At 41.6% G+C, this 21,189-nt stretch overlaps 1 protein-coding gene and 1 non-coding gene across 4 annotated transcripts in view; both read right to left on the bottom strand.

Annotated features, from left to right (window-relative positions):
• Positions 1-16,074, bottom strand: part of NUP85 (nucleoporin 85) — a 31,936-nt gene extending 15,862 nt beyond the window's left edge. Inside the window, exons 1-6 of one of the 3 annotated variants that reach the window (XR_006739483.1) lie at positions 15,809-15,936; positions 10,524-10,617; positions 8,341-8,503; positions 4,237-4,307; positions 3,273-3,316; positions 1,910-1,979 (exon numbers count right to left, since the gene is read on the bottom strand). Coding sequence is in view for 2 of the 3 variants with exons in the window: in XM_045569893.1 (XP_045425849.1) it covers positions 1,910-1,979; positions 3,273-3,316; positions 4,237-4,307; positions 8,341-8,503; positions 10,524-10,617; positions 15,809-15,841 (475 nt within the window). In the remaining variant the exon portion in view is untranslated. Of the gene's footprint in view, positions 1-1,909; positions 1,980-3,272; positions 3,317-4,236; positions 4,308-8,340; positions 8,504-10,523; positions 10,618-15,789 lie in introns of all 3 variants that reach the window. The other 2 variants (XM_045569893.1, XM_045569894.1) reach the window with 2 other exon arrangements.
• On the bottom strand, positions 10,079-10,181 carry LOC123621362. The gene has a single exon (XR_006729096.1). It is a non-coding gene; the product is annotated as a U6 spliceosomal RNA (small nuclear RNA).
• Positions 16,075-21,189: the final 5,115 nt, after the last annotated feature.

Below are 21,189 nucleotides of genomic sequence, written 5' to 3'. Positions count from 1 at the left end.
AAAATACAGTATAGTCATCCCTTGGGATCCATGGGGGATTTGATTCCAGACCCCTCATAGATACCAAAATCCTCCAATGCTCAAGTCCCCTATATACAATGGTGTAGTACATTTGGCTCTCCGTATCCACAGATGTGGAACCTGTGCATATGAAAGGCTGACTGTAATCTCCTCAAAATCTGCTGAAGGCTGGGTTCATGCCTATAATCCCAGCACTTCAGAAGGCCCAGGTAGGAGGATAGCTTGAGCTCAGGATTTCGAGACCAGCCTGAGCAAGAGAAAGACTCCGTCTCTACAAAAAATAGAAAAATAGGCTGGGCACAGTGGCTCATGCCTGTAATCCTAGGACTCTGGGAGGCCAAGGCAGGTGGATCATTTGAGCTCAGGAGTTCGAGACCAGCCTGAGCAAGAGCGAGATCCCATCTCTACTAAAAATAAAAATATAGGAAGAAATTAGCTGGACAACTAAGATACATATAGAAAAAATTAGCCGGGCATAGTGGCACATGCCTGTAGTCCCAGCTACTCGGGGAGGCTGAGACAGGAGGATCGCTTGAGCCCAGGAGTTTGAGGTTGCTGTGAGCTAGGCTGACGCTATGGCACTCTAGCCCCGGCAACAAAGTGAGACTCTGTCTCAAAAAAAAAAAAGAAAAAAAGAAAAAAAGAAAAATAAGCCAGGCATAGGTGTGGTGGTGTGTGCCTGCAGTCTCAGCTACTCGAGAGCCGGAGGCAGGAGGATCGCTTTAACCCAGGAGTTTGAGGTTGCTGTGACCTGTGATGACACTACTGCACTCTAGCCTGGGCAACAGAGCCCCTGTCTCAAAATATATAAAATTAATTGATTAAATAAAAAAATCTGAGGAAGGTAGGCTTCAGAACAACTAACTGTAATTTCAAGTAGCTCAGTTCTTTAGCAGGAGTATGAATAAAATGCTACGGCTGCACAGAAGTTAATACTCATGTACAGAAAACAGAAAGATAAATCATTAAAAGAAATACAAAAAGTGGCCAGGTGCAGTGGCTCACGCCTGTAATCCTAGCACTCTGGGAGGCTGAGGTGGGAGGATTGTTTGAGCTCAGGAGTTCGAGACCAGCCCGAGCAAGAGTGAGACCCTGTCTCTACTAAAAATAGAAAGAAATTGTATGGACAACTAAAAATATACATACAAAGAATTAGCAGGGCATGGTGGTGCATGCCTGTAGTCCCAGCTACTTGGGAGGCTACTTGGGAGGCTGAGGCAGGAGGATCACTTGAGCCCAGGAGTTTGAGGTTGCTGTGAGCTAGGCTGACGCCACGGCACTCTAGCCTGGGCAACAGAGTGAGACTTTGTCTCAAAAAAAAAAAAAAAAAAAATGCAAAAAAGCTTGCAGCAGCTCCACAGAAAGCTCAGTCAGGCCATAACACTGTACTGTTCACAGCTTAAAGATCAATGAAATAATTCCTACCGGACATAGTTAACATACAGAGCTGCCCTGCCCCAATCAACAGTGGCAGAATTCTTCATTGCCTCCTGCCACCTAATCCCTTCCCACTTACGTAAAACTTTAAGGTTGACCAGTCCATGATACCAACACTAGTTTCACTCACTAGTTTAATATTTTTTTTCAGTACTTTAATATTTGTTTTCACACACTAACTTAATATTTGTTTTTTCAGTACTTTTCAGGGATCATCTGCCAAACATTTTAAATTTCTAGAAGGCACTCTGTATGACTGATTCTTTTGGGGGTATCTGACAAAATGTCAGGTTTCTCTGGGTGTTTTGTAGTGATTTCTGACGGTAATGATGATGAAAAGCACTGGAAAGAGCATTCTCAGCAATAAAACACGTATGCAGGAAAGACAAGGAGAGAGCAGAGGATGGCAGGGGATACCTCTGATGTTTTGGCAAGATAGTCTGATGCTCACCTGGGGCTACTTCAATAAACAGAATCTCACACAGATTCCAAATGAGCTCCATTGCTGATAAAATGGACACCTAGGGAAGAAAGAGAGATAGGCTTTACCTGAAAACATTTCTGAGATTTACTGTTAAAGCAAAGGAATAAAACAGGCCTTGACTCCAACGATGGTCATTCTCTAACCCGACAGTTACTGGTATTCCTACGGCAGGAGTTCCCATAGGGCAACTAGCAAAAGGATTTTAGGTGGTGGAATGGAGACTAATATTTTATTTTAATCTGCACTAGAACAATTTAAATAACATATCACACCAATGCTCTTGAGGAATGGTCTAGAAGGAGCATTGAGTAAAAGGGAGAGACAATTTTCAGAAAAATATTTGGCAAATAATAAGAAACACGTAGATAGAGCATGAAGTTGGTATTCCAAGGACTGCCTGATACAAGACCCAAAAATAAATTAGACCTGGACCCTGCCCTTGGGAATATGCAGGCTCCCTGTCCCCACCCACCATCCCTCTGTCCATAAACACCACTATGCCTTGTTCAAAAGGGAAAAGCAAATGTTTTCAGAGATAGTGCATTATTCCCTATTCACTTTTTTTTTTTTTGAGACAGAGTCTCACTCTGTTGCCCAGGGCAGAGAGCCCTGGCATCAGCCTAGCTCACAGCAACCTCAAACTCCTGGATTCAAGCAATCTTTCTGCCTCAGCCTCCCGAGTAGCTGGGACTACAGGCATGTGCCACCATGCCCGGCTAATTTTTTTCTACATATATTTTTAGCTGTCCATATAATTTCTTTCTATTTTTAGTAGAGACAAGGTCTCACTCTTTCTCAGGCTGGTCTCGAAATCCTGACCTCGAGTGATCCTCCCGCCTCAGCCTCCCAGAGTGCTAGGATTACAGGCGTGAGCCACCACACCCAGCCCCTATTCACTATTGACTTTGAAAAATATCAAGATTCTACCAAGGAATGAGAATTTTATAAGTCATCTTGAAGCTCCAACTAATCATTTGCAGTTCAGTAAAAATGTTGAGTTAATGAGTTGAACAGAGTTTAGGAGACTAGACAGTGATTCCAAAAGCTCACCTCTCTATCTCATGACACCCCAACAATGCAACATGGTTAGGATTTATATTTTCCATAAAAACCAAAAACTCATACAAGTATTTATCAAGCAGATCCTTGTGTTCAAATGTGAAAGACCCTGAAGGGGATAAGATGATCCCTGCCACCCCAATGAACTGCCTGTCTCCCTGGAAAGAAGAGAGACTTCTGCCATAACAGGGACTGCAAAGCCACCCCAGATGGGAGCCAAGGATGCACAAGGACATGTGGTGCCAAAACAACAAAGATAGCTCCCCCTTACCTGGCTGCTGAATTGGCGGCCACTGGCTGGATCTTTAGCAGCAACTAACAAAACACAAAACATTTTAAGTGAGCAATGGAACTTTTAGTCTTATTGTTATAGCTTCTTTTTTTTTTTTTTTGAGACAGAGTCTCACTTTGTTGCCGGGGCTAGAGTGAGTGCCGTAGCGTCAGTCTAGCTCACAGCAACCTCAAACTCCTGGGCTTAAGCGATCCTACTGCCTCAGCCTCCCGAGTAGCTGGGACTACAGGCATGCACCACCATGCCCGGCTAATTTTTTCTATATATATTTTTAGTTGTCCATATAATTTTTATTTCTATTTTTTAGTAGAGACGGGGTCTCGCTCAGGCTGGTCTCGAACTCCTGACCTCGAGCAATCCGCCCGCCTCGGCCTCCCAGAGTGCTAGGATTACAGGCGTGAGCCACCACGCCCGGCCATGTTATAGCTTCATATACCAGGTTCTGTGGCTTCTGCCTTTGTTTCTTTTATTGACCACCTATTTTCACTATAGAATTTTTTTAATGCTTCATATGCCTTTGTTGTATATCAATGATTCTCAGACCAAGGCCCTCAAGTTACAAGCAGCACTTTCAACTGCAACACAGCCACCATTAAAGTCTCTGAGAAAGACACTGTCAAGTTACATGAGATTCTACCGGGCACCTAGGAACCATGAGGCCCTCATGGTTCAGGAAACTTTAAATCACCAAGGGACACAATATTCAAGGAGACTTAATTTGGCCCTTTAGCCTCATACCATTCAAACAGTCCATCAACTCAATACATTCTAACCTGAAAAACACACTCAAGATGTTTGTCAAAAAATTAAGGATTATAAAAGGTAGGAAAGTAAGAATTTTGGACTGGGATGTCAACCAGAATTTTAACTCATAGTATTTATAGCCAGACAAATACTTCGAATAGTATCACCCACCCACACACACACACACAAAAATCCTTACTTGCAACCTGGTGCATTTCCTCCATACATGCTCTTATGACTGATCGGTAGTTTTTACTCACTCGAACCAATCTACAAAAAAAAATAAAATGACATACAAGATGAGCCTGGAACATCTTGTGGTCCCAGAAAGTAAGGAAATGCTCACAAAAACGTAGGAATTTGCCGAAAGAAAGAGGAGAGCCAATGTGAAGGCACTCCTAATGTTCCAAAGCTGGAAAAACTTAAAACGACAAAATAAAATACGATATAACCCATGGAGGCTGGGCGCAGTCACTCATGCCTGTAATCCTAGCACTCTGGGAGGCCGAGATAGGAGGATTGCTTGACCTCAGAAGTTCAAGACCAGCCTGAGCAAGATCAAGACCCCCTCTTTACTAAAAATAGAAAAATTAGCCAGGCACAGGTGTGGTAGTACACACCTGTAGTCCCAGCTACTTGGGAGCCTGAGGCAGGAGGATCGCTTGAGCCTAGGAGTTGGAGGTTACAGTGAGCTACAATGATGCCATTGCACTTTACCTGGGGCGACAGAGTGAGACTGTCTCAAAAAAAAATATACACACACACACACACACACACACACAACACCCATGAAATACAATAAATATCCATGAGTCCATACTGATATTAACTGATACAGATAAGATCCACTGATGTACACTAAAATTAGTGGATGAAAATCTGAGGATAAATAGGATTTGCATAGCCTCAAAACTCTTCCCCCAAGACACTTATGAGCTAAAAGAGAAAGATGGTAATGTTACAGTGGAGAAACCCAGCAGAAACCACATTAATAGTCAAGGTCAACATTGCCAGTAATAAAATACCAACATCATGAACCCCGTGCATGATATGATGTGCCAAGGACACATCACCACTTTTGTGGTATTCTTCTTAAACTCATAAGCTTTGTCCAACTATGAAAAGCATCTGATAAACCGAAACCGAGGAACATTCTACAAAATAATTGATCAACAGTCTTCAAAAGTATCAACATCATGAAGGAAACTAAGAAGACTGTTTTCCTTTTGTTTTTTTGAGACAGACTCTCACTCTGTTGCCTGGGCTAGAGTGTCATGGCGTCAGCCTAGCTCACAGCAATCTCAAACTCCTGGGCTCAGTCTCCTGAGTAGCTGGGACTACACAGGCATGCACCACCATGCTCGGCTAGTTTTTTCTATATATTTTTAGTTGTCCAGCTAATTTCTTTCTACTTTTTCAGCAGAGAGTGGGGTCTCACTCTTGCTCAGGCTGGTCTTGAACTCCTGAGCTCAAATGATCCGCCCACCTCAGCCTTCCAGAGTGCTAGGATTACAGGCGTGAGCCACCACACCCAGCCAAGAAAAGACTAAATGCTCAGCCTCAGCAAGAGTGAGACCCCCATCTCTACTAAAAAAAAAAAAAAAAGAAAGAAAAAGAAAAAAAAATTTAGCTGGGCAGCTAAAAACAGAAAAAATTAGCTGGGCGTGGTGGCTCACACCTGTAATTCCAGCTACTGGGAAGGCTGAGGTAGGAGGATTACTTGAGCCCAGGAGTTTGAGGTTGCTGTGAGCTAGGCTGACGCCATGGCAGCATAGCCCACGCAACAGAGCAAGACTCTGCCTCAAAAAAAAAAAAAAAAAAAAAAAAAGACTAAATGCAACTTCATTTAGTTGCAGAAGAGAAAAAAGGACATTAGTGGAAAAATTGACAAAACTCAAACAAGGTCTTTAGTTAATGATACTGCATCAATGTTAGTTTCCTGGTTTTAATAAGAGTAATGTGATTATGTAAGATATTAACATTAGGAAAGATGGATGAGGAATATACAGAAACCCTACTTTCGTAACTTTTCTGTAAGTCTAAAATGAGTTCAAAATTAAAAGTTCTGAAAAAGAAAAAGACAGAACAAAACAAACATCCACAAGAAAGCAACTGGCTGTCAATTCCCAAGATGCAGATCTTTATAGCAAGGAAAAAACATTTGTTCTAGAGGAAGAGACCTAAAGGCCACCTATTGGGCCCCATTTTAAAATGAATAGTAGCTACATTCTGTATGTGGCTTTCTACAGGGCTAGCAAAAGGTTAAGCAATTTGCACAAACTGTCTCCCTTACTTCACTACTCTGCAGAGAACTCCTGTTACCCCATTTTACAGTCCAGAGTAAAGGCCCACATAAGTAACTTACCTGGACAATAAAACAAGGTGATATATTGTTCTCCACATACAAACAGGAGCTACCATCTCACAAATAGTAGGACACGCACATGTTCACTCATTCATTCAGCATACCATACAAAGGACCTACTATACTGATACACCAGGAGATGAGGGGAAAGAGGAGCCATAAAATAAGACAGGTTCCCCTGCCTTCAAGGAATTACAGGACTTTTGACATGTTTTTTTCCAGAACTATTAATAGATTTCTGAGTCACCAATATTCCGTACCAGTCTCTTACAACCAATGATCACAAACAAGCACAGTGGCTCACAACCATAATCCCAGCACTTTGGGAGGCCGAGGCGAGATCACTTTCGCCTAGGAGTTCAAGGCCAGCCTGGGCAATATAGTGAGACACCATTTCTACACAAAATATTTTAAAAATTAGCCAAGGCATGTACCTGTAATACTAGCTATCTGGGAGGATGAAGTGAGAGATTGCTTGAATTGAGAGATTGCTAGGAATTCAAGGTTACAGTAAGCTATGACTGTACCACTGCATTCTAGCCCAGGGAACAAAGTGAGACCCTGTCTCTTAAAAAACCACCAAACAATGACCACTTATGCACTTACACACAGAGGAGGTGACCAGGGTATTATTCAGAATGATTCATTTATAAAAAGCTTATCAAGGAAGCAATATACAACCATGGTCCATGCCCTAACTATACGGACACTGATAAAAATCTAACACAGGGAGTTCTCAAACTCCTATGTGCTTAGGAATTACCTGGGGAGTTCAGGATTTAACCCAAGAGATTTTGATTTCGATGATCTGTGGTGGGGCCCAGAAGTCTGTGGTGAACAAGTACCACCCTGATATTGATACAGTTAAATCATGAACCATAATTCAAAAATCCTCAACTATAAATAGTACAATAGTTTTCTGTCTCTTGCCAAATAAGGTCTCAAAAGTTTTTTGGTGTTTTGGGAGATTTTTGGTTTGTTTTTCCAGACATGGTCTCACTCTGTTGCCCAGCCTGGAGTGCAGTGGTATCATCATGGCTCGGTGCCATCTCAAACTCCTGGGCTCAAGAGATCCTCCTGCTTCAGCCTCCCGAGTAGCTGGGACTACAGGCATGTCCCACCAACCCCAGCTAATTTTTTTTTTTTTTTGTAGAGATGGGGTCTTGCTATTGCCCAGGCTGGTGTTTTGTTTTTTAGTTTTTTTTTTTTAAGACAAGGTCTTGCTCTGCTGTCCAGGCTAGAATGCAGTGGTGCAATCATAGTTCACTGTAACCTCAAATTCCTGGGCTCAAGCAATCCTCTTGCCTAAGCCTCCCAAGCAGCCAGGACTACAAGCATTCACCCCCTTAGCCCACTAATTTTTTAACTTTTTATAGAGACAGGGCCTTGCTATGTTGCTCAGGATGGTCAAAAGTAATTCTTTAAAGATAAAACAAAACTTTCATTTCTATATTAGTTTCAAAAACCCAACAATTGGACCTCATTCAATGACTCTCGCCTGGCATGGTGGCTCATGGTTGTAACCCCAGCACTTTGGGAGGCTGAGGCAGGAGGACTGCTTGAGCCCAGGAGTTGGAGGCTGTAGTGAGCTATGATTTTGCCACTGCACTCCAGCCTGGGTGACAGAGCGAGACTGTCTCTTACAAAAAAAATAATGATTCTCATGTGCTTGTTTGGCCTAAATTTTCTTCTTGGAGGGTAAATGAAGTAGGAATATCAACAAAGCTTATCAAGCCAGCCAATCAACAGCATTTATGCATTCCCTCTGAGACTTCCCAGCCCTGGTGATATTCACTGCCCAGTACTGAGGCCAAAAATGAGAACCAGGAGTCCTTATTTCTCTAGGCAACCCATCCAATGCACAAAAGGACAAGAATGCATTTCATTTGGTTTTCCAGTTTAGTTGTGGGCTTCAGCACCTATCAGCAGCTGACTTACTGTGCTTTTCTGGATTTTCCAGTCAATTCTTCTTCAATTCTCTGGAGGCCCACAAAGATTCCATGGGATTCATTGAAGAGTTTTCTCAAAATTTGAGAGTAAACATCTACATCTTTCCGGATGATATAAAGAAAGGGGCAGTTTGGCACCATCTCTGGTTTTTCTGAAACAAAACAGGAAAAAAAATTTTAACACCTATCATCATCCCCAAAAGAGAATCCACACTAAAAATTTTAATTGAGCATCTAATTACAAAAGCTTTAGCTTCTTTATTACTGATTTCACTTATTAAAAAAATAAGGTGATATGGATGATCATTTATCCACACATGAATTTTTAAAACATACATGTTAGGCCCGACGAGGTGGCTCACGCCTGTAATCCTAGCACTCTGGGAGGCCGAGGCAGGTGGATTGTTTGAGCTCAGGAGTTCAAGACCAGCCTGAGCAAGAGCGAGCTGACATCTCTACTAAAAATAGAAAGAAATTAAATGGACAACTAAAAATATATATAGAAAAAAAAAAAATGATCCGGGCATGGTGGCACCTGCCTGTAGTCCCACCTACTTGGGAGGCTGAGGCAGGAGGATTGCTTGAGCCCAGAAGTTTGAGGTTGCTATAAGCTAGGCTGACACCATGGCACTCTAGCCTAGGCAACAGAGTAAGACTGTCTCAAAAGAAAAAAAGTTTATTCTCAGCCTTTATTCCTCAGCCCCCTATGACATTTTGGGGCTTTGGCTCCACCAACTGAAATATACTGGAAAACAGAAAGCTCACTTAATGTTAGCCTATGAAAAGCTCCATAAATAAGATAAAGCTAAGGTTTTACATACAACTTCAAAGTCAAGCAAATATTTTTATATTACTTTATACTATCATGCCCCAAAACAAAGTATCAAAAATCGATTATAATAGTTTCTCAAACAGGTTGTGACTGATGTTCAAAGGTGTGTCTTAAATATGATTTCTACAGGTATAAGCAAACAAAGAGTTTCCAACAATCTAGGACAATCTAGAAATGTTGATAAACTTTCCCATTCAATGTGAAAAGAGACCATTTGTATACATTCATAGAAGATTCTCTCCTGAGCAACAGCCCTTCAGCAGATTCTATCACTCTGCCAAGATTGGGATCTTCAATACCCATAAGGATTTAGCAACAGAAGGGGCAATTTTTGACTATAAAATCTAGGAAACCACATCACTTAAAAATTATATAAACTGTACACGATATAATTTGCCAAATTATAAGACTTTCATTAGCTCAATCTTCTCTTTATAAAAAGGAAACTAAGCCAGGCGCAGTGGCTCATGCCTGTCATCTCAGCACTTTGGGAGGCCAAAGTGGGAAGACAACTTGAAGCCAGGAGTTCAACACCAGTCTGGGCAACACAATGAGACCTTGTCTCTACAAAAAAATAAATAAATTAGCCAGATGTGGTAGCATGTACTTGTAGTCCTAGCTAATTGGGAAGCTGAGGCTGAAGGATCATTTGAGCCCAGGAGTTCAGGGTTACGGTGACCTATGATTGTACCACTGTACTCCTGCCTGGGTAACAGAGCAAAACCCTGTCTTTAAAAAAAAACAAAAACCTTTCACATTTGGATAATGAAGCTGTCAAAGATTTGCAGGAAAATCGCTCCAACATTTCCTGAGATTTCTCTCTTGAGAAAAGAAAGCAACACAAACATTAAGATTTCAGGGTAGATTTCTTTGGTCTTTCTTAATGTTTTATTGTATTTATTTTTTAAACATGAATTTGCATGTCTTCCTTGGACAGGGGCCATGCTAATCTTCTATGTATCATTCCAACTATCATTCAAAAAATTCACACTGTGAATACAAAAGTGACAGCCACAGCACCTGCAAAGTTTTATGAGGAGCTGCTATGAAGGGAATTTGGTCACTCAGACAAGAAAAAAGGAGGAAAAAGCCTGAAGTGCGTAAATATGAAGAAAACCTTTCTTTAACACCAGGAAGACCACTGTTATCTTTTTTCTTGGGCTCAACATCTTCCAGTTCTCATAAATCAATGAAAATCTAAAACAACTAAAGTTTCAAAAATGAAAATGGGGCAAAATAAGTTCAATCACTTTTTGCTTCAGCTAGTCAAATCTAAGGTAATAAAGAGAAAAACAACCAAATGTGCCAAGATAGATAATCTGGAAGAAAAATAAACCTACCTTTTTTGTTGAAGGAGGTTTCACACACCAGCATCTCCCCTGGACCCCAGTCAAAACACATTTGCTTCTTCTTGGAATTCACACCTGGAATCAACTAGTAAAAAATAAGGCACAGAAACTGTTATTCTTACTGAAGGCTTTGTTCATCAAGCCTTCCATTGACTTGCAAGTACAATATATCCTGTTGTCTTAGGTTCTTGGAAACTGCTACTTCAAGGGAAACATACAGCAGGTCCTCCGATAACATTGTTTCCTTCAAGTTGTTTCATTATAACATTGATGAGAAAAATTGGTTTCGTTTTAAGCTTAAAGTCCTAGTTTCCACAAACCTATCCACCTTAAGTAAGGACTTACTTGTACTGCATAATTCTAGAAATCAGTGGTCATGGAAGTTAAGTATGCTCTACATACACAGGTGTATGTGGTTGAAATCTGCCCAGTCTGTTAGACCATCCACAGTCCCTGAATAAGCAAATGAGCTTTGCTGGGCTCCTCAACCCAGCCTGCCATCTCTCAAGTGTTGATGAAGAGGAAAGCTACAAAGGTACTCACTAATCAATTCTTTTTTTTTTTGGAGACAGAGTCTCGCTCTGTCCCTCCTGCTAAAGTACAGTGGAGTCACTTACAGCTCACTGCAACCACAAACACCTGGGTTCAAGCAGTCCTCATGTCTGGGTCATTTTTTTTTTTTTTTGGTAGAAATGGGGTCTTAAACTCCTGGTCTCAAGCTATCCTCCCATCTCCGCTTCCCAAAGTGCTAGGATTATAGGAGTGAGCCACCACACTCAGCCTAATTTTTCTATTTTTTTTAGAGATAGGGTCTCACAATATTGCCCAGGCTGGTCTTGAACTCCTGGCTTCACGTGATCCTCCTGCTTCAGCTTCCCAAAATGCTGGGTTTACAAAAGTGAGCCACCACACCCAGCCCCTAATCAATTCTTATATTGTAATTTAGTGATCCGAAGTTCACAAAAAGAGAAGTTAAAAACTTTAAAAAGATTAGCTATGATAGCATCACCACGCTCCAGCCTGGGCCACAGAGACCCACCTAAAAAAAAAAAAAAAGTGGGGCTGGGCTTCTGTGCCACCTCTGTGATGGTGACACTAAGTTTTTCTCTCAAACTCAGACCAAACCCTTTGAGCCTCAGCTTCACACTAATCCACATATCTATAGGTAATCTAACCTATAGAGATATATTTATAACACCAGTAGCCAAAAAACAGTTCTTGATGCCCATTCTGATCCCCAAACCTCAATGCGCACTGGCCCTAGAACAAAGCCTTCCCCAACTGTTAGGAGCAATCCTGGATTCTTCTCTTTACCTAACCGCCTATGCCCAATCTATCAGTAAACCCTGTTCTACTCTGAAATAAGCTTGAATCTAACCACTTATCCCTCTGTCTAATCCAAGCCATCATCAACTCCTACCTGGACCACTGCACCGGCATTTCTCAGTGCCTGAATGATTCTCTCATATGGTTATTAACTGCCCTGTAATTAGATGAAAGCTCACAAGGCAGGAGACTTTAAGATTCTCATTTGCTGCCTAAAACAGAACCTGGCACACAGCGGCACTCCATAAATATTTTTTGGCAGACAATGAATTTGTCTGGCAAGTCTGGTCTCAAGACAAGTGTATTTAGTCCTTAGGAAGACCTAATGAAGTCATTTAACTACAAAGCAATGTTTATTGAACCTTTTTATGTGCTGGGCTCCGGGAAAACAACAATGCGTACTACAGTCTTTGCTCTCTGGAAGCTAGCAGTCTTTTGAAGAAGACCAATAAATAGGTAGTCAGAAAAATAGGGAAATACTAAGCCAAAGGTATATACAGACACATAGTTCAGGCAAAAGGAAAGTGTTATACACAAGGGCACTGGAGCAACTGACCAGCCATATGTAAAAAATGAACTTCATACCATATATAAAAATTAACTAAAAGTTAATCACAGACACAATGTAGCAATACCTACAATACTTGAAGAAAGCATAACAGAAAATCTTTCTGTATGTTAAGTGAGAGAAGCCAGCCATAAAAGTCCACATGTTGTATTATTCCATGCATGTGAAAGTCTAGAATGTGGAAATCTATAGAGATAGAGAGTACATTAGTGGCTGCTTAGGGGTAGTAGAGTGTTTGAGGACCAGGGAGTGATATATGAAGGGCACAGATTTTCTTTTTGAGGTGATGAAAACTATTTAAATTGGACTGTGGTGATGTTTGTACATAACTGTGACTGTGCTTATAACCACTGAATTGTATACTTTCTATGGGTAAATTGTATGATATGTGAATAATATTTCAATAAAGCTGCTAAAAAAAAAAAGAAAAAAAGAAAATCTTTCTGACCTTAAAGTAAGCAAACATAGGACATAAACAGCACAAACTATAGAAGACAAAATTTATAAATTGGACTTCATTAACATTAAAAACTTCTGTTCTGCAAATGATAGTTAAGAAAACGAAAAGGCAAGCCACAAACAGGGAGAAAATATCTGCAAAACACATATTTGATAAAGGACTTGTATCTGGAATGTATAAAGAACTCTTACAAAAAAAAAGAAGAAAAAAGAACTCTTACAATCCAATAATAAAACCACCAATCTAATAACAAAATGGGCAAAAGATTTTAATGCACTTCACAAAGAAGATATACAAATGACATATAAGCACATAAAAAGATTCTCAATATCTTTCATCACCAGTGAATACAAACCAAACTGATAATGACCTACCACTATATACCCACTAGAATGGCTAAAATTAGACTGACCATACCAAGAGTTGGTGAAGATGTGGAGTAACTGGAACATTCATACTTTGCTGATGCCAAAAAATAATATAACCACTTTAGAAAACTGATAGTTTCTTTTAGATAAATACGTATTGGGTGGAGGAAGGAGGGAAGGAGGGGAAGAGGGGAGGAGGGGAGGAGGGGGAGGAGAGGGAGGAGGAGGGGGCAGCAGTGGCACCAAAACCAGGCTTGTGGAACAATGTCCACAGCAGCCTTATTTACAGTAGACAAAACTGGAAACAATCCAGGTGCCTATCAGCAAAAGCATAGCTGTAAAAATCGTCATATATTCATACAATGCATTAATACTCAGCAATAAAAAGGAACAACCTACCGATTCATATTACAACATAGATGAATCTTGAAAACAGGCTGAGTTGTTGGAAGACAAAAAAAGATAGAGATTTTATCAAAGTTCAAAAATAGAGAAAAGTAACCTAATGGTGATAAAGTCAGAAAGCAGTTGAGGGGTGGGAAATGATTGAAAAAGTGTCTGGGCTTTCATGGGTGCTTGAACCACATGAAATTATATGCATGAGTATTTTTCTGGGAAGAGAATTTATATTTAAGAGTCCTTTAACCAAAAGAATAAGACCACTGATCTAGAAGAATTCTCAAAATCATTCTACTGTCTTTAAATCTATGCTTAAGTATCCTTGAATCTGCTAATTTGTAACTTGCCTTCCTTCATGTGCCTTGATAAGAACCAGGTGCCTAAAAAGCAGACACAACTGCTATGAAAGATAAACTTGCAGTATTTCAGATTATTCATCAGTCTCTTTAGAATGTGATTAGAGTAGGCTAAAGAGCAAATTTAAACTCAGATACAACTGAATTAGAACTTGCAGAGTTGAAGTTCAAACTCTAGACAATGGAGTTTTGTCAAGATAATGCCCCCCAGTAAGGCTCTGTGCACAATGCCAACCAGTTTCCTACCTGGCCTTCCTAACACAATGTGAGCTAGGTTATCACAAGCACATCACTACTGGGGGGTAAAAAATCATCTTCATCCCCTTTGTAAACACAAGGCTCAGTATCAAAGTAGTAGCAATCCAGGGTTGGAGAGAGTACTGGAAAGGTTCCCCCATCCAACGATTCCGTCATAAGTGGACGAAGAAAAGGCAAGATGACATATAGTTTGAAAAAAGTTCAAGTGATTCTTTTTTATTTTTTAGACAAGGTCTGGCTCTGTTGCCCAGCCTGGAGTACAGTGGCTTGATCATACCTCACTGCATCCTTGACCTCCTAGGCTCAAGAGATACTCCTGCCTCAGCCTCCCCAAGTAGCTAGAACTACAGTAGCTGGCCAACACGCCTAGCTAATTTTTTTTTTTTTTTTTTAATGGAGACAGGTCTCCTCATGTTGCCCAGGCTGGCCTTTTTAACTCCTGGCCTCAAGCGATCTTCGTCCCAAAGTGCTGGGATCACAGGCATGAGCCACCATGCCTGGCCTCTCTAATTCTTTTTCTCACAAACAATGACATATTCCTTGATGGATATTTAACTATTTAAAGTACTTCATATATGTATGTGTATTTAATAGTTAAACATTCCACAATAGTAAACTTATAGAGAATTACAAACTTACATTAACTGCTACTTAAGATCTCACATCTCATTTTGTCTAGTTAGCTTTGAAATGAGCCCTATTTTCAACTTTTTGTTTTTGTCATAGACTGGCTTTACAATGTGATGGTTCTAGCTTAAAACTGCAGGCATCTTAATCTTCTAAAAAGCAAAAACACAAGTTCAGGTAACTTACAGTTTAGTGGGACCTACAGGTTACCAAGAGCTAAGAAATGCAGAACTCTGAAAGCCTATAATGGGCAGATATTTGACCTAGTCAGGGAAGGCTCCCCTGATAAAGAGGCTGTTATAGCTTGTATTTGCAAAATGTGCAGGAGATAAACCAAAGAGAAAAGATTAGAGCACTCCAGGCAGCGGGAACACTAGGCATTGCGTATCTAAAGCCCATGAATGTTATAAACATCACAGATCATCCACATTTGACATACTTTCTTGAGAGTTCAACAGAATTGAACCCAGTGCAATAAAAATAAGAATAGTCTCCTGAGAGAATAAATACGTTTAATAAACCTCGAGCTACATAAGCAAAAGCCAAGCTCACGGTGCTGGTTGGTATAGTCAGAAGGAAAAAAGCCCCAATTCCTCTTCTCGGTCTGAGCCTATTCGAATGCCCTAGAGGAAAATCGAGGAAGCAGAAAGGTCAGGAAGACAAAGCAGGGGGCGGGATGGAGAGGAGTCTCTGAAACCAGGGTTCGTGAGCACACAAAGGAACAGAAACCTAGCGACCACTACGGCCCAAACGCGGGCACCCAGTAATGTCGAGACCTCCCAACAGTGGCAGCTGAGCCGCTGGAAACGGACCGGCGCCTCGCGGTTGGCAGGGAGGTAGACAAGCCTGAGGTGATGAAACAGACACGGTCCTAGAACCACGAGGGCAAACTAGCCTGTTCGGGGCGCCCTTACGGTGACTGTCGGCTCGCCATCGAGCTCCTCCATAGCTCCGCACCACAGCCGCCTGGAACCCGCCGGGCTGCCAGTGCTTCCCCGTCAGGCCGCACGCTCAGAGCCCGCTGCGAGAGAGGACCCTGCCTGGGCGCCGCCTGCAGCGCCTGCAGGCCCAAATCCCGCAACGCTGCGGGGACTTCTCTCAGCCACGACCCACCCTTCTGCGGCCGTCGGCCCGTGTCCCTCTTTCCTGGCCTCGACAGCACATTGGAGAAAACAGCTCCAGGGGCAACCTGCCTTCACCGTAACCATCTCACCAGATCAGGCGGCGCCGAGGACAGCCCCGCGCCGGACAGGGGGAAGGCCCCCGGGGGCAGCGGAAGTGGCTGGAGGGGCGCGGGTTGCCCGAGGAGGCGTGGGTGCGCGGACCAGAAGTGGGGCGGCTGCGTTAGGGCTGGAGTCCCGGTTGGGCCAGTCTAGGTCTCCAGTGAGCCCGCTACCTCTCGCAACCTCTGGCTGTCCTCGCCTTTCCATGGTCTCTACTTTTGTGTCGTCGCAGCCGCTTCTCCGAACAACGATGGTCCAGCGGTTTTGTGTTAGAAAGCAGGTGCCGCCACTCCCACCCTAAAACCCACGAGAGGCACGCGGACAAAAATTGATGCAGCTGAAACAACTGTGAAATTGAGACAGCTGGGCTTGCTTAATTAAACACAAATACCGGTTTTGTTATCTTTCCGAAGAAAAGCAGAACAAAGCACTCAAATCAGTGAATCCCTGACCTTGTTATAGAAAAGTCAAAAGTGCTCCAGAGGTCGGGCGCGGTGGCTCACGCCTGTAATCCTGGCACTCTGGGAGGCCGAGGCGGGTGGATCGCTCGAGGTCAGGAGTTCGAGGTCAGGAGTTCGAGACCAGCCTCGGCAAGAGCGAGACCCCGTCTCTACTAAAAATAGAAAGAAATTATCTGGCCAACTAAAAATATATATAGAAAAAAATTAGCCGGGCATGGTGGCACATGCCTGTAGTCCCAGCTACTCGGGAGGCTGAGGCAGTAGGATTGTTTAAGCCCAGGAGTTTGAGGTTGCTGTGAGCTAGGCTGACGCCAGGGCACTCACTCTAGCCTGGGCAACAGAGCGAGACTCTGTCTCAAGAAAAAAAAAAAAGTGCTCCAGCAATTTAAAGGAGTTAAATTGCGTTTTGAATAGCATATAATACACCAAGTAAGAATAGTACTGGTTGGTTATACATTTTATAAGCAACTTTTTTTTTTTTTTTTTTTTGAGACGGTCTCACTTTGTCGCCTAGGCTATAGAGTGTAGTGGTGCAATGATAGCTCACTGCAACCTCAAACTCCTGGGCTCATGCTGTCCCCCTGCCTCAGCCCCTGAGCTGGGACTACAGGCACCAGCCACCACACCCCGGCTAATTTTTTTTTTTTTTTTGGTAGCGTTGAATGTCTCGCTATTTTGCCCAGGCTGGCCTTGAACTCCTGGCCTCAAGCCATGCTCCAGCCTTGGCCTCCCAAAGTTCTAGGATTACACGCATGCACCCAGCCCAAATAAGCATCTATTTGAACAAACCGAAGATAATTCATAGTTTAAAATAAGTGTTAATGGGGCGGGGCAAGGGCAATATATGTAACCTAAACTTTTGTACCCCCACAATATGCTGAAATGAGAATAAAAAAAGTAATAATAAAATAAGTGTTGGGAAACAATGCTGCAAATGTAACAGCTTTTATTTAGGGGAAAACTTGGATCTGAAAACAAGACAAACCTGTCAATGTCTTACCTGGGGAAAAGACTTCTTTCCGTGAGATTATTCTGAATGATCTATTTGAATTGGTGGAAATAAGGTGATGTGGAGTGATTAGGAAAATCCTGTCACCTAAGAATTTGTTTTTCTGAAGTAAAAATTGTCAAGGAAAGGAAGAAAAATCCTATGGCTATCACAATTTCATCCAAATCCCCGTCCCTGAAGTCAGCAATCTGTAGAATGAAATTTATTGTAGTTTTGCACAAAACACAACTGTTCTATCATCTACGTCTTACTGCATTTTCCAGATGTTTAACAGTGTTACTAAGTGTCTCTGACACCAATAATGTGGCTATGAAGTATGAGAAGTTGCACATTTACTTCCATTTTCTAAGGGGTAAAAAGAGGCCTAATAATTTTCACAGTAAACTAAACATTCACTAGCAGATAAATCAAAAATTTTAAAGTAGTTGTTATAAAACGTTCACCTTTTTTGTCTTCATAATTGCACTTCCAGTAAATGAGATTTTTAAAAAATGATTAACAAAAAAGGACAAGTGAATAAAAAAAGGAAGTGTCCCACAGAAAATTCTTATGCAGTCATTAAAAGGTAACTGTAGCACAATTTTATAAAGACATGATTCAGTAAAATTTTGTAAAAAAGTTCTCAATTTTGTAAAAAGTAAAAGGCATCTATAGATATTTATGTAGAAAAGAGACTGGCAGGAATAAGTGTTATTACTCTTAAAATTAGAAAAAGTTATCTTTTTTTTGAGACAGAGTCTTGCTCTGTCACCACAAGTAGAGTGCAGTGGCATGATCATAACTCACTGCAACCTCCAACTCCTGGGCTCAAGGGATCCTCCTGCCTCAACCTCCTGAGTAGCTGGGACTACAGGCGCATACCATGACACCCAGCAAATTTTTCTGTTTTTTGTAGAGATGGGGGTCTTGCTATTGCTCAGGCAATCTTCCCACCTCAGCTTCCCAGACTGCTAGGATTACAGGCATGAGCCACTGAGCCCAGAAAAAGTTACCTTTTAATTATCTTTACCAAGAAATTTTAAATTTAACAGTAAACCAAAAATTGTATATTTCTACAATTATGTGAAGAGGTTTACATATGGATAAAGATGAGAAATTAATGTTCTCCGACAGTTCCCATTGCTAAAAAGAAAAGAAAAAGATTAGAAATTAAAATGAGAAATAAGTGTTGTTTTAGAATTATGGGATGTGGGTGAATTTAACATTTTGATTCTTCTAGAAATATTTTACCAGCTGAGTGAATTGGCTTGTGTCTTAATCCCAGCTACTCAGGAGACTGAGGCAGGAGGATCAATTGAGCCCAGGAATTCCAGACCAGCCTGGGCAACATAAGAAGACCCCATCTCAAAACAAAAGCAAAAATAAAAAAATATTTTACTGATAAATGTTTCAAATATATATAGATATTAATACCTATATAGACAGTAATACATACATGCTTATATACACAAATGTACATATATACATGTACATGAATTTAAAAACCTGCTTTATAGGTCTAGTAATGTATACCTGGCCACACAAGACTTCAAGTTGAGAAGGAGAATTATAAATGTGACAAATTTATTATTGGAGGAGTGAAAGCTGCTGTGGTTCTCAAACTTCAGTAAACTTCATAATTAGCTAGAGGGCTTGTTAAATCACTGATTCCTGGACCCTATCTCCAGAGCTTCCAATACTGTAGGTCTGGAATGGTGCCTGGTTGTTTGAGTTTCTAACCAGTTGCCAAGTGAAGTTGCTGACCAGGGGACCACCATTTGAGAACCATCTTTCCAACCCAACTCTGTCTTCCCTACCTCCGAGTGACAGTAATCAATCACAAAGAGGAGCTTGAAGAATACAGAGAATATCTACATTGGGTACAACTCTGCAATATACAGCTTTGTTCATGTTATGAAACAAACAGCCTAAGGTCACCAGGCCTCATTGCCAATGCCCTGCTTGAATCCAGCAGTGGACAGAAAGGTAGGATTTGAGCACTAATGGGGCCAGAAGAACTTGAAATTGTCATACCAATGTCAAGGCTGCATAACTGAGAGGCATTCGGGAACCCTTATTTAGGCATTTTTGGCATTCTAATGAAAAGTAGTACAGAAAGTAACTACTGCATCAATTAGTCAGTAAACATTTATTGATCATTGGCTCTCAGGAGTTCGTTATTTGCTGAGACTGTAAAAACGAAACGTGATATACCTGCACACAAAAAGCTTACAAGACTATTTTGTAAGTTATGTTTGTGCAATATGTATATCAATAGTCAGTGGGTATAAAGTACTGTCTAATATGTATATCAATATTCAGTGAATGGGCTGGGTGCAGTGGTTCATGCCTGTAATCCTAGCACTCTAGGAGGCCAGGGTGGGAGGACTGCTTGAGTTCATCAGTTCGAGACCAGCCTGAGCAAGAGTGAGACCCTGTCTCTATTAAGAAATAGAAAAATTAGCCGGGCGTCATGATACAGGCCTGTAGTCCCAACTACTCGGGAGGCTTAGGTAGGAGGATCACTTGAGCTCAGCAGTTTGAGGTTGCAGTGAGCTAGGCTGACACCACAGCACCCCAGCCTGGGCAACAGAGTGAGACTCTGTCTCAAAAAAAAAAAAAAAAAAACGCCGGGCGCGGTGGCTCACGCCTGTAATCCTAGCACTCTGGGAGACCGAGGCGAGCAGATCGTTGGAGCTCAGGAGTTCGAGACCAGCCTCAGCAAGAGCGAGACCCCCGTCTCTACTAAAAATAGAAAGAAATTATATGGACAGCTAAAAATATATATAGAAAAAATTAGCCGGGCATGGTGGCACATGCCTGTAGTCCCAGCTACTCGGGAGGCTGAGGCAGAAGGATCGCTTGAGCCCAGGAGTTTGAGGTTGCTGTGAGCTAGGCTGATGCCACGGCACTCACTCTAGCCTGGGCAACAGAGTGAGACTCTGTCTCAAAAAAAAAAAAAAAGTTCGGGACCAGCCTGAGCAAGAGCGAGACCCCGTCTCTACTAAAAATAGAAGGAAATTATCTGGCCAACTAAAATATATATATATAGAAAAAAAATGAGCTGGGCATGGTGGCGCATGCCTGTAATCCCAGCTACTCGGAAGGCTGAGGCAGTAGGATCGCTTAAGCCCAGGAGTTTGAGGTTGCTGTGAGCTAGGCTGACGCCAGGGCACTCACTCTAGCCCGGGCAACAAAGCAAGACTCTGTCTCAAAAAAAAAAAAAAAAAAATTCAGTGAATGTACGATATGGTAAAATGGCACAATATTTCCCTACATTCTATATGCCATCTGACACATTTAAAGAATTATATACAGGTTGAGTATCCTTTATCCAAAATGCTTGAAAACAGAAGTTTTTCAGATTTTGGATTTTTTTTTATTTTGAAATATTTGCATACATGTAATGAGGTATCTTGGGGATGGGCTCTAAGTCTAAACAAAATTTACTTATGTTTCATATATGCCTTATACACATAGCCTGAAGGTAATAGGTACTTTTATACAAAATTTTTAATAATTTTGTGCATGAAACGAAGTTTGTGTGCATTGAACCACCAGAATACAAAGGTTGGCCAGGTGCAGTGGCTCATGCCTGTAATCCCAGCACTTTGGGAGTCTGA

Source organism: Lemur catta, chromosome 15 (genome assembly GCF_020740605.2).
Source record: "Lemur catta isolate mLemCat1 chromosome 15, mLemCat1.pri, whole genome shotgun sequence".
NCBI classification, from domain to species: Eukaryota; Metazoa; Chordata; class Mammalia; order Primates; family Lemuridae; genus Lemur; species Lemur catta.
The sequence above is the reverse complement of the archived record's forward strand: the minus strand, read 5'-3'. Positions and strand labels throughout refer to the sequence as shown.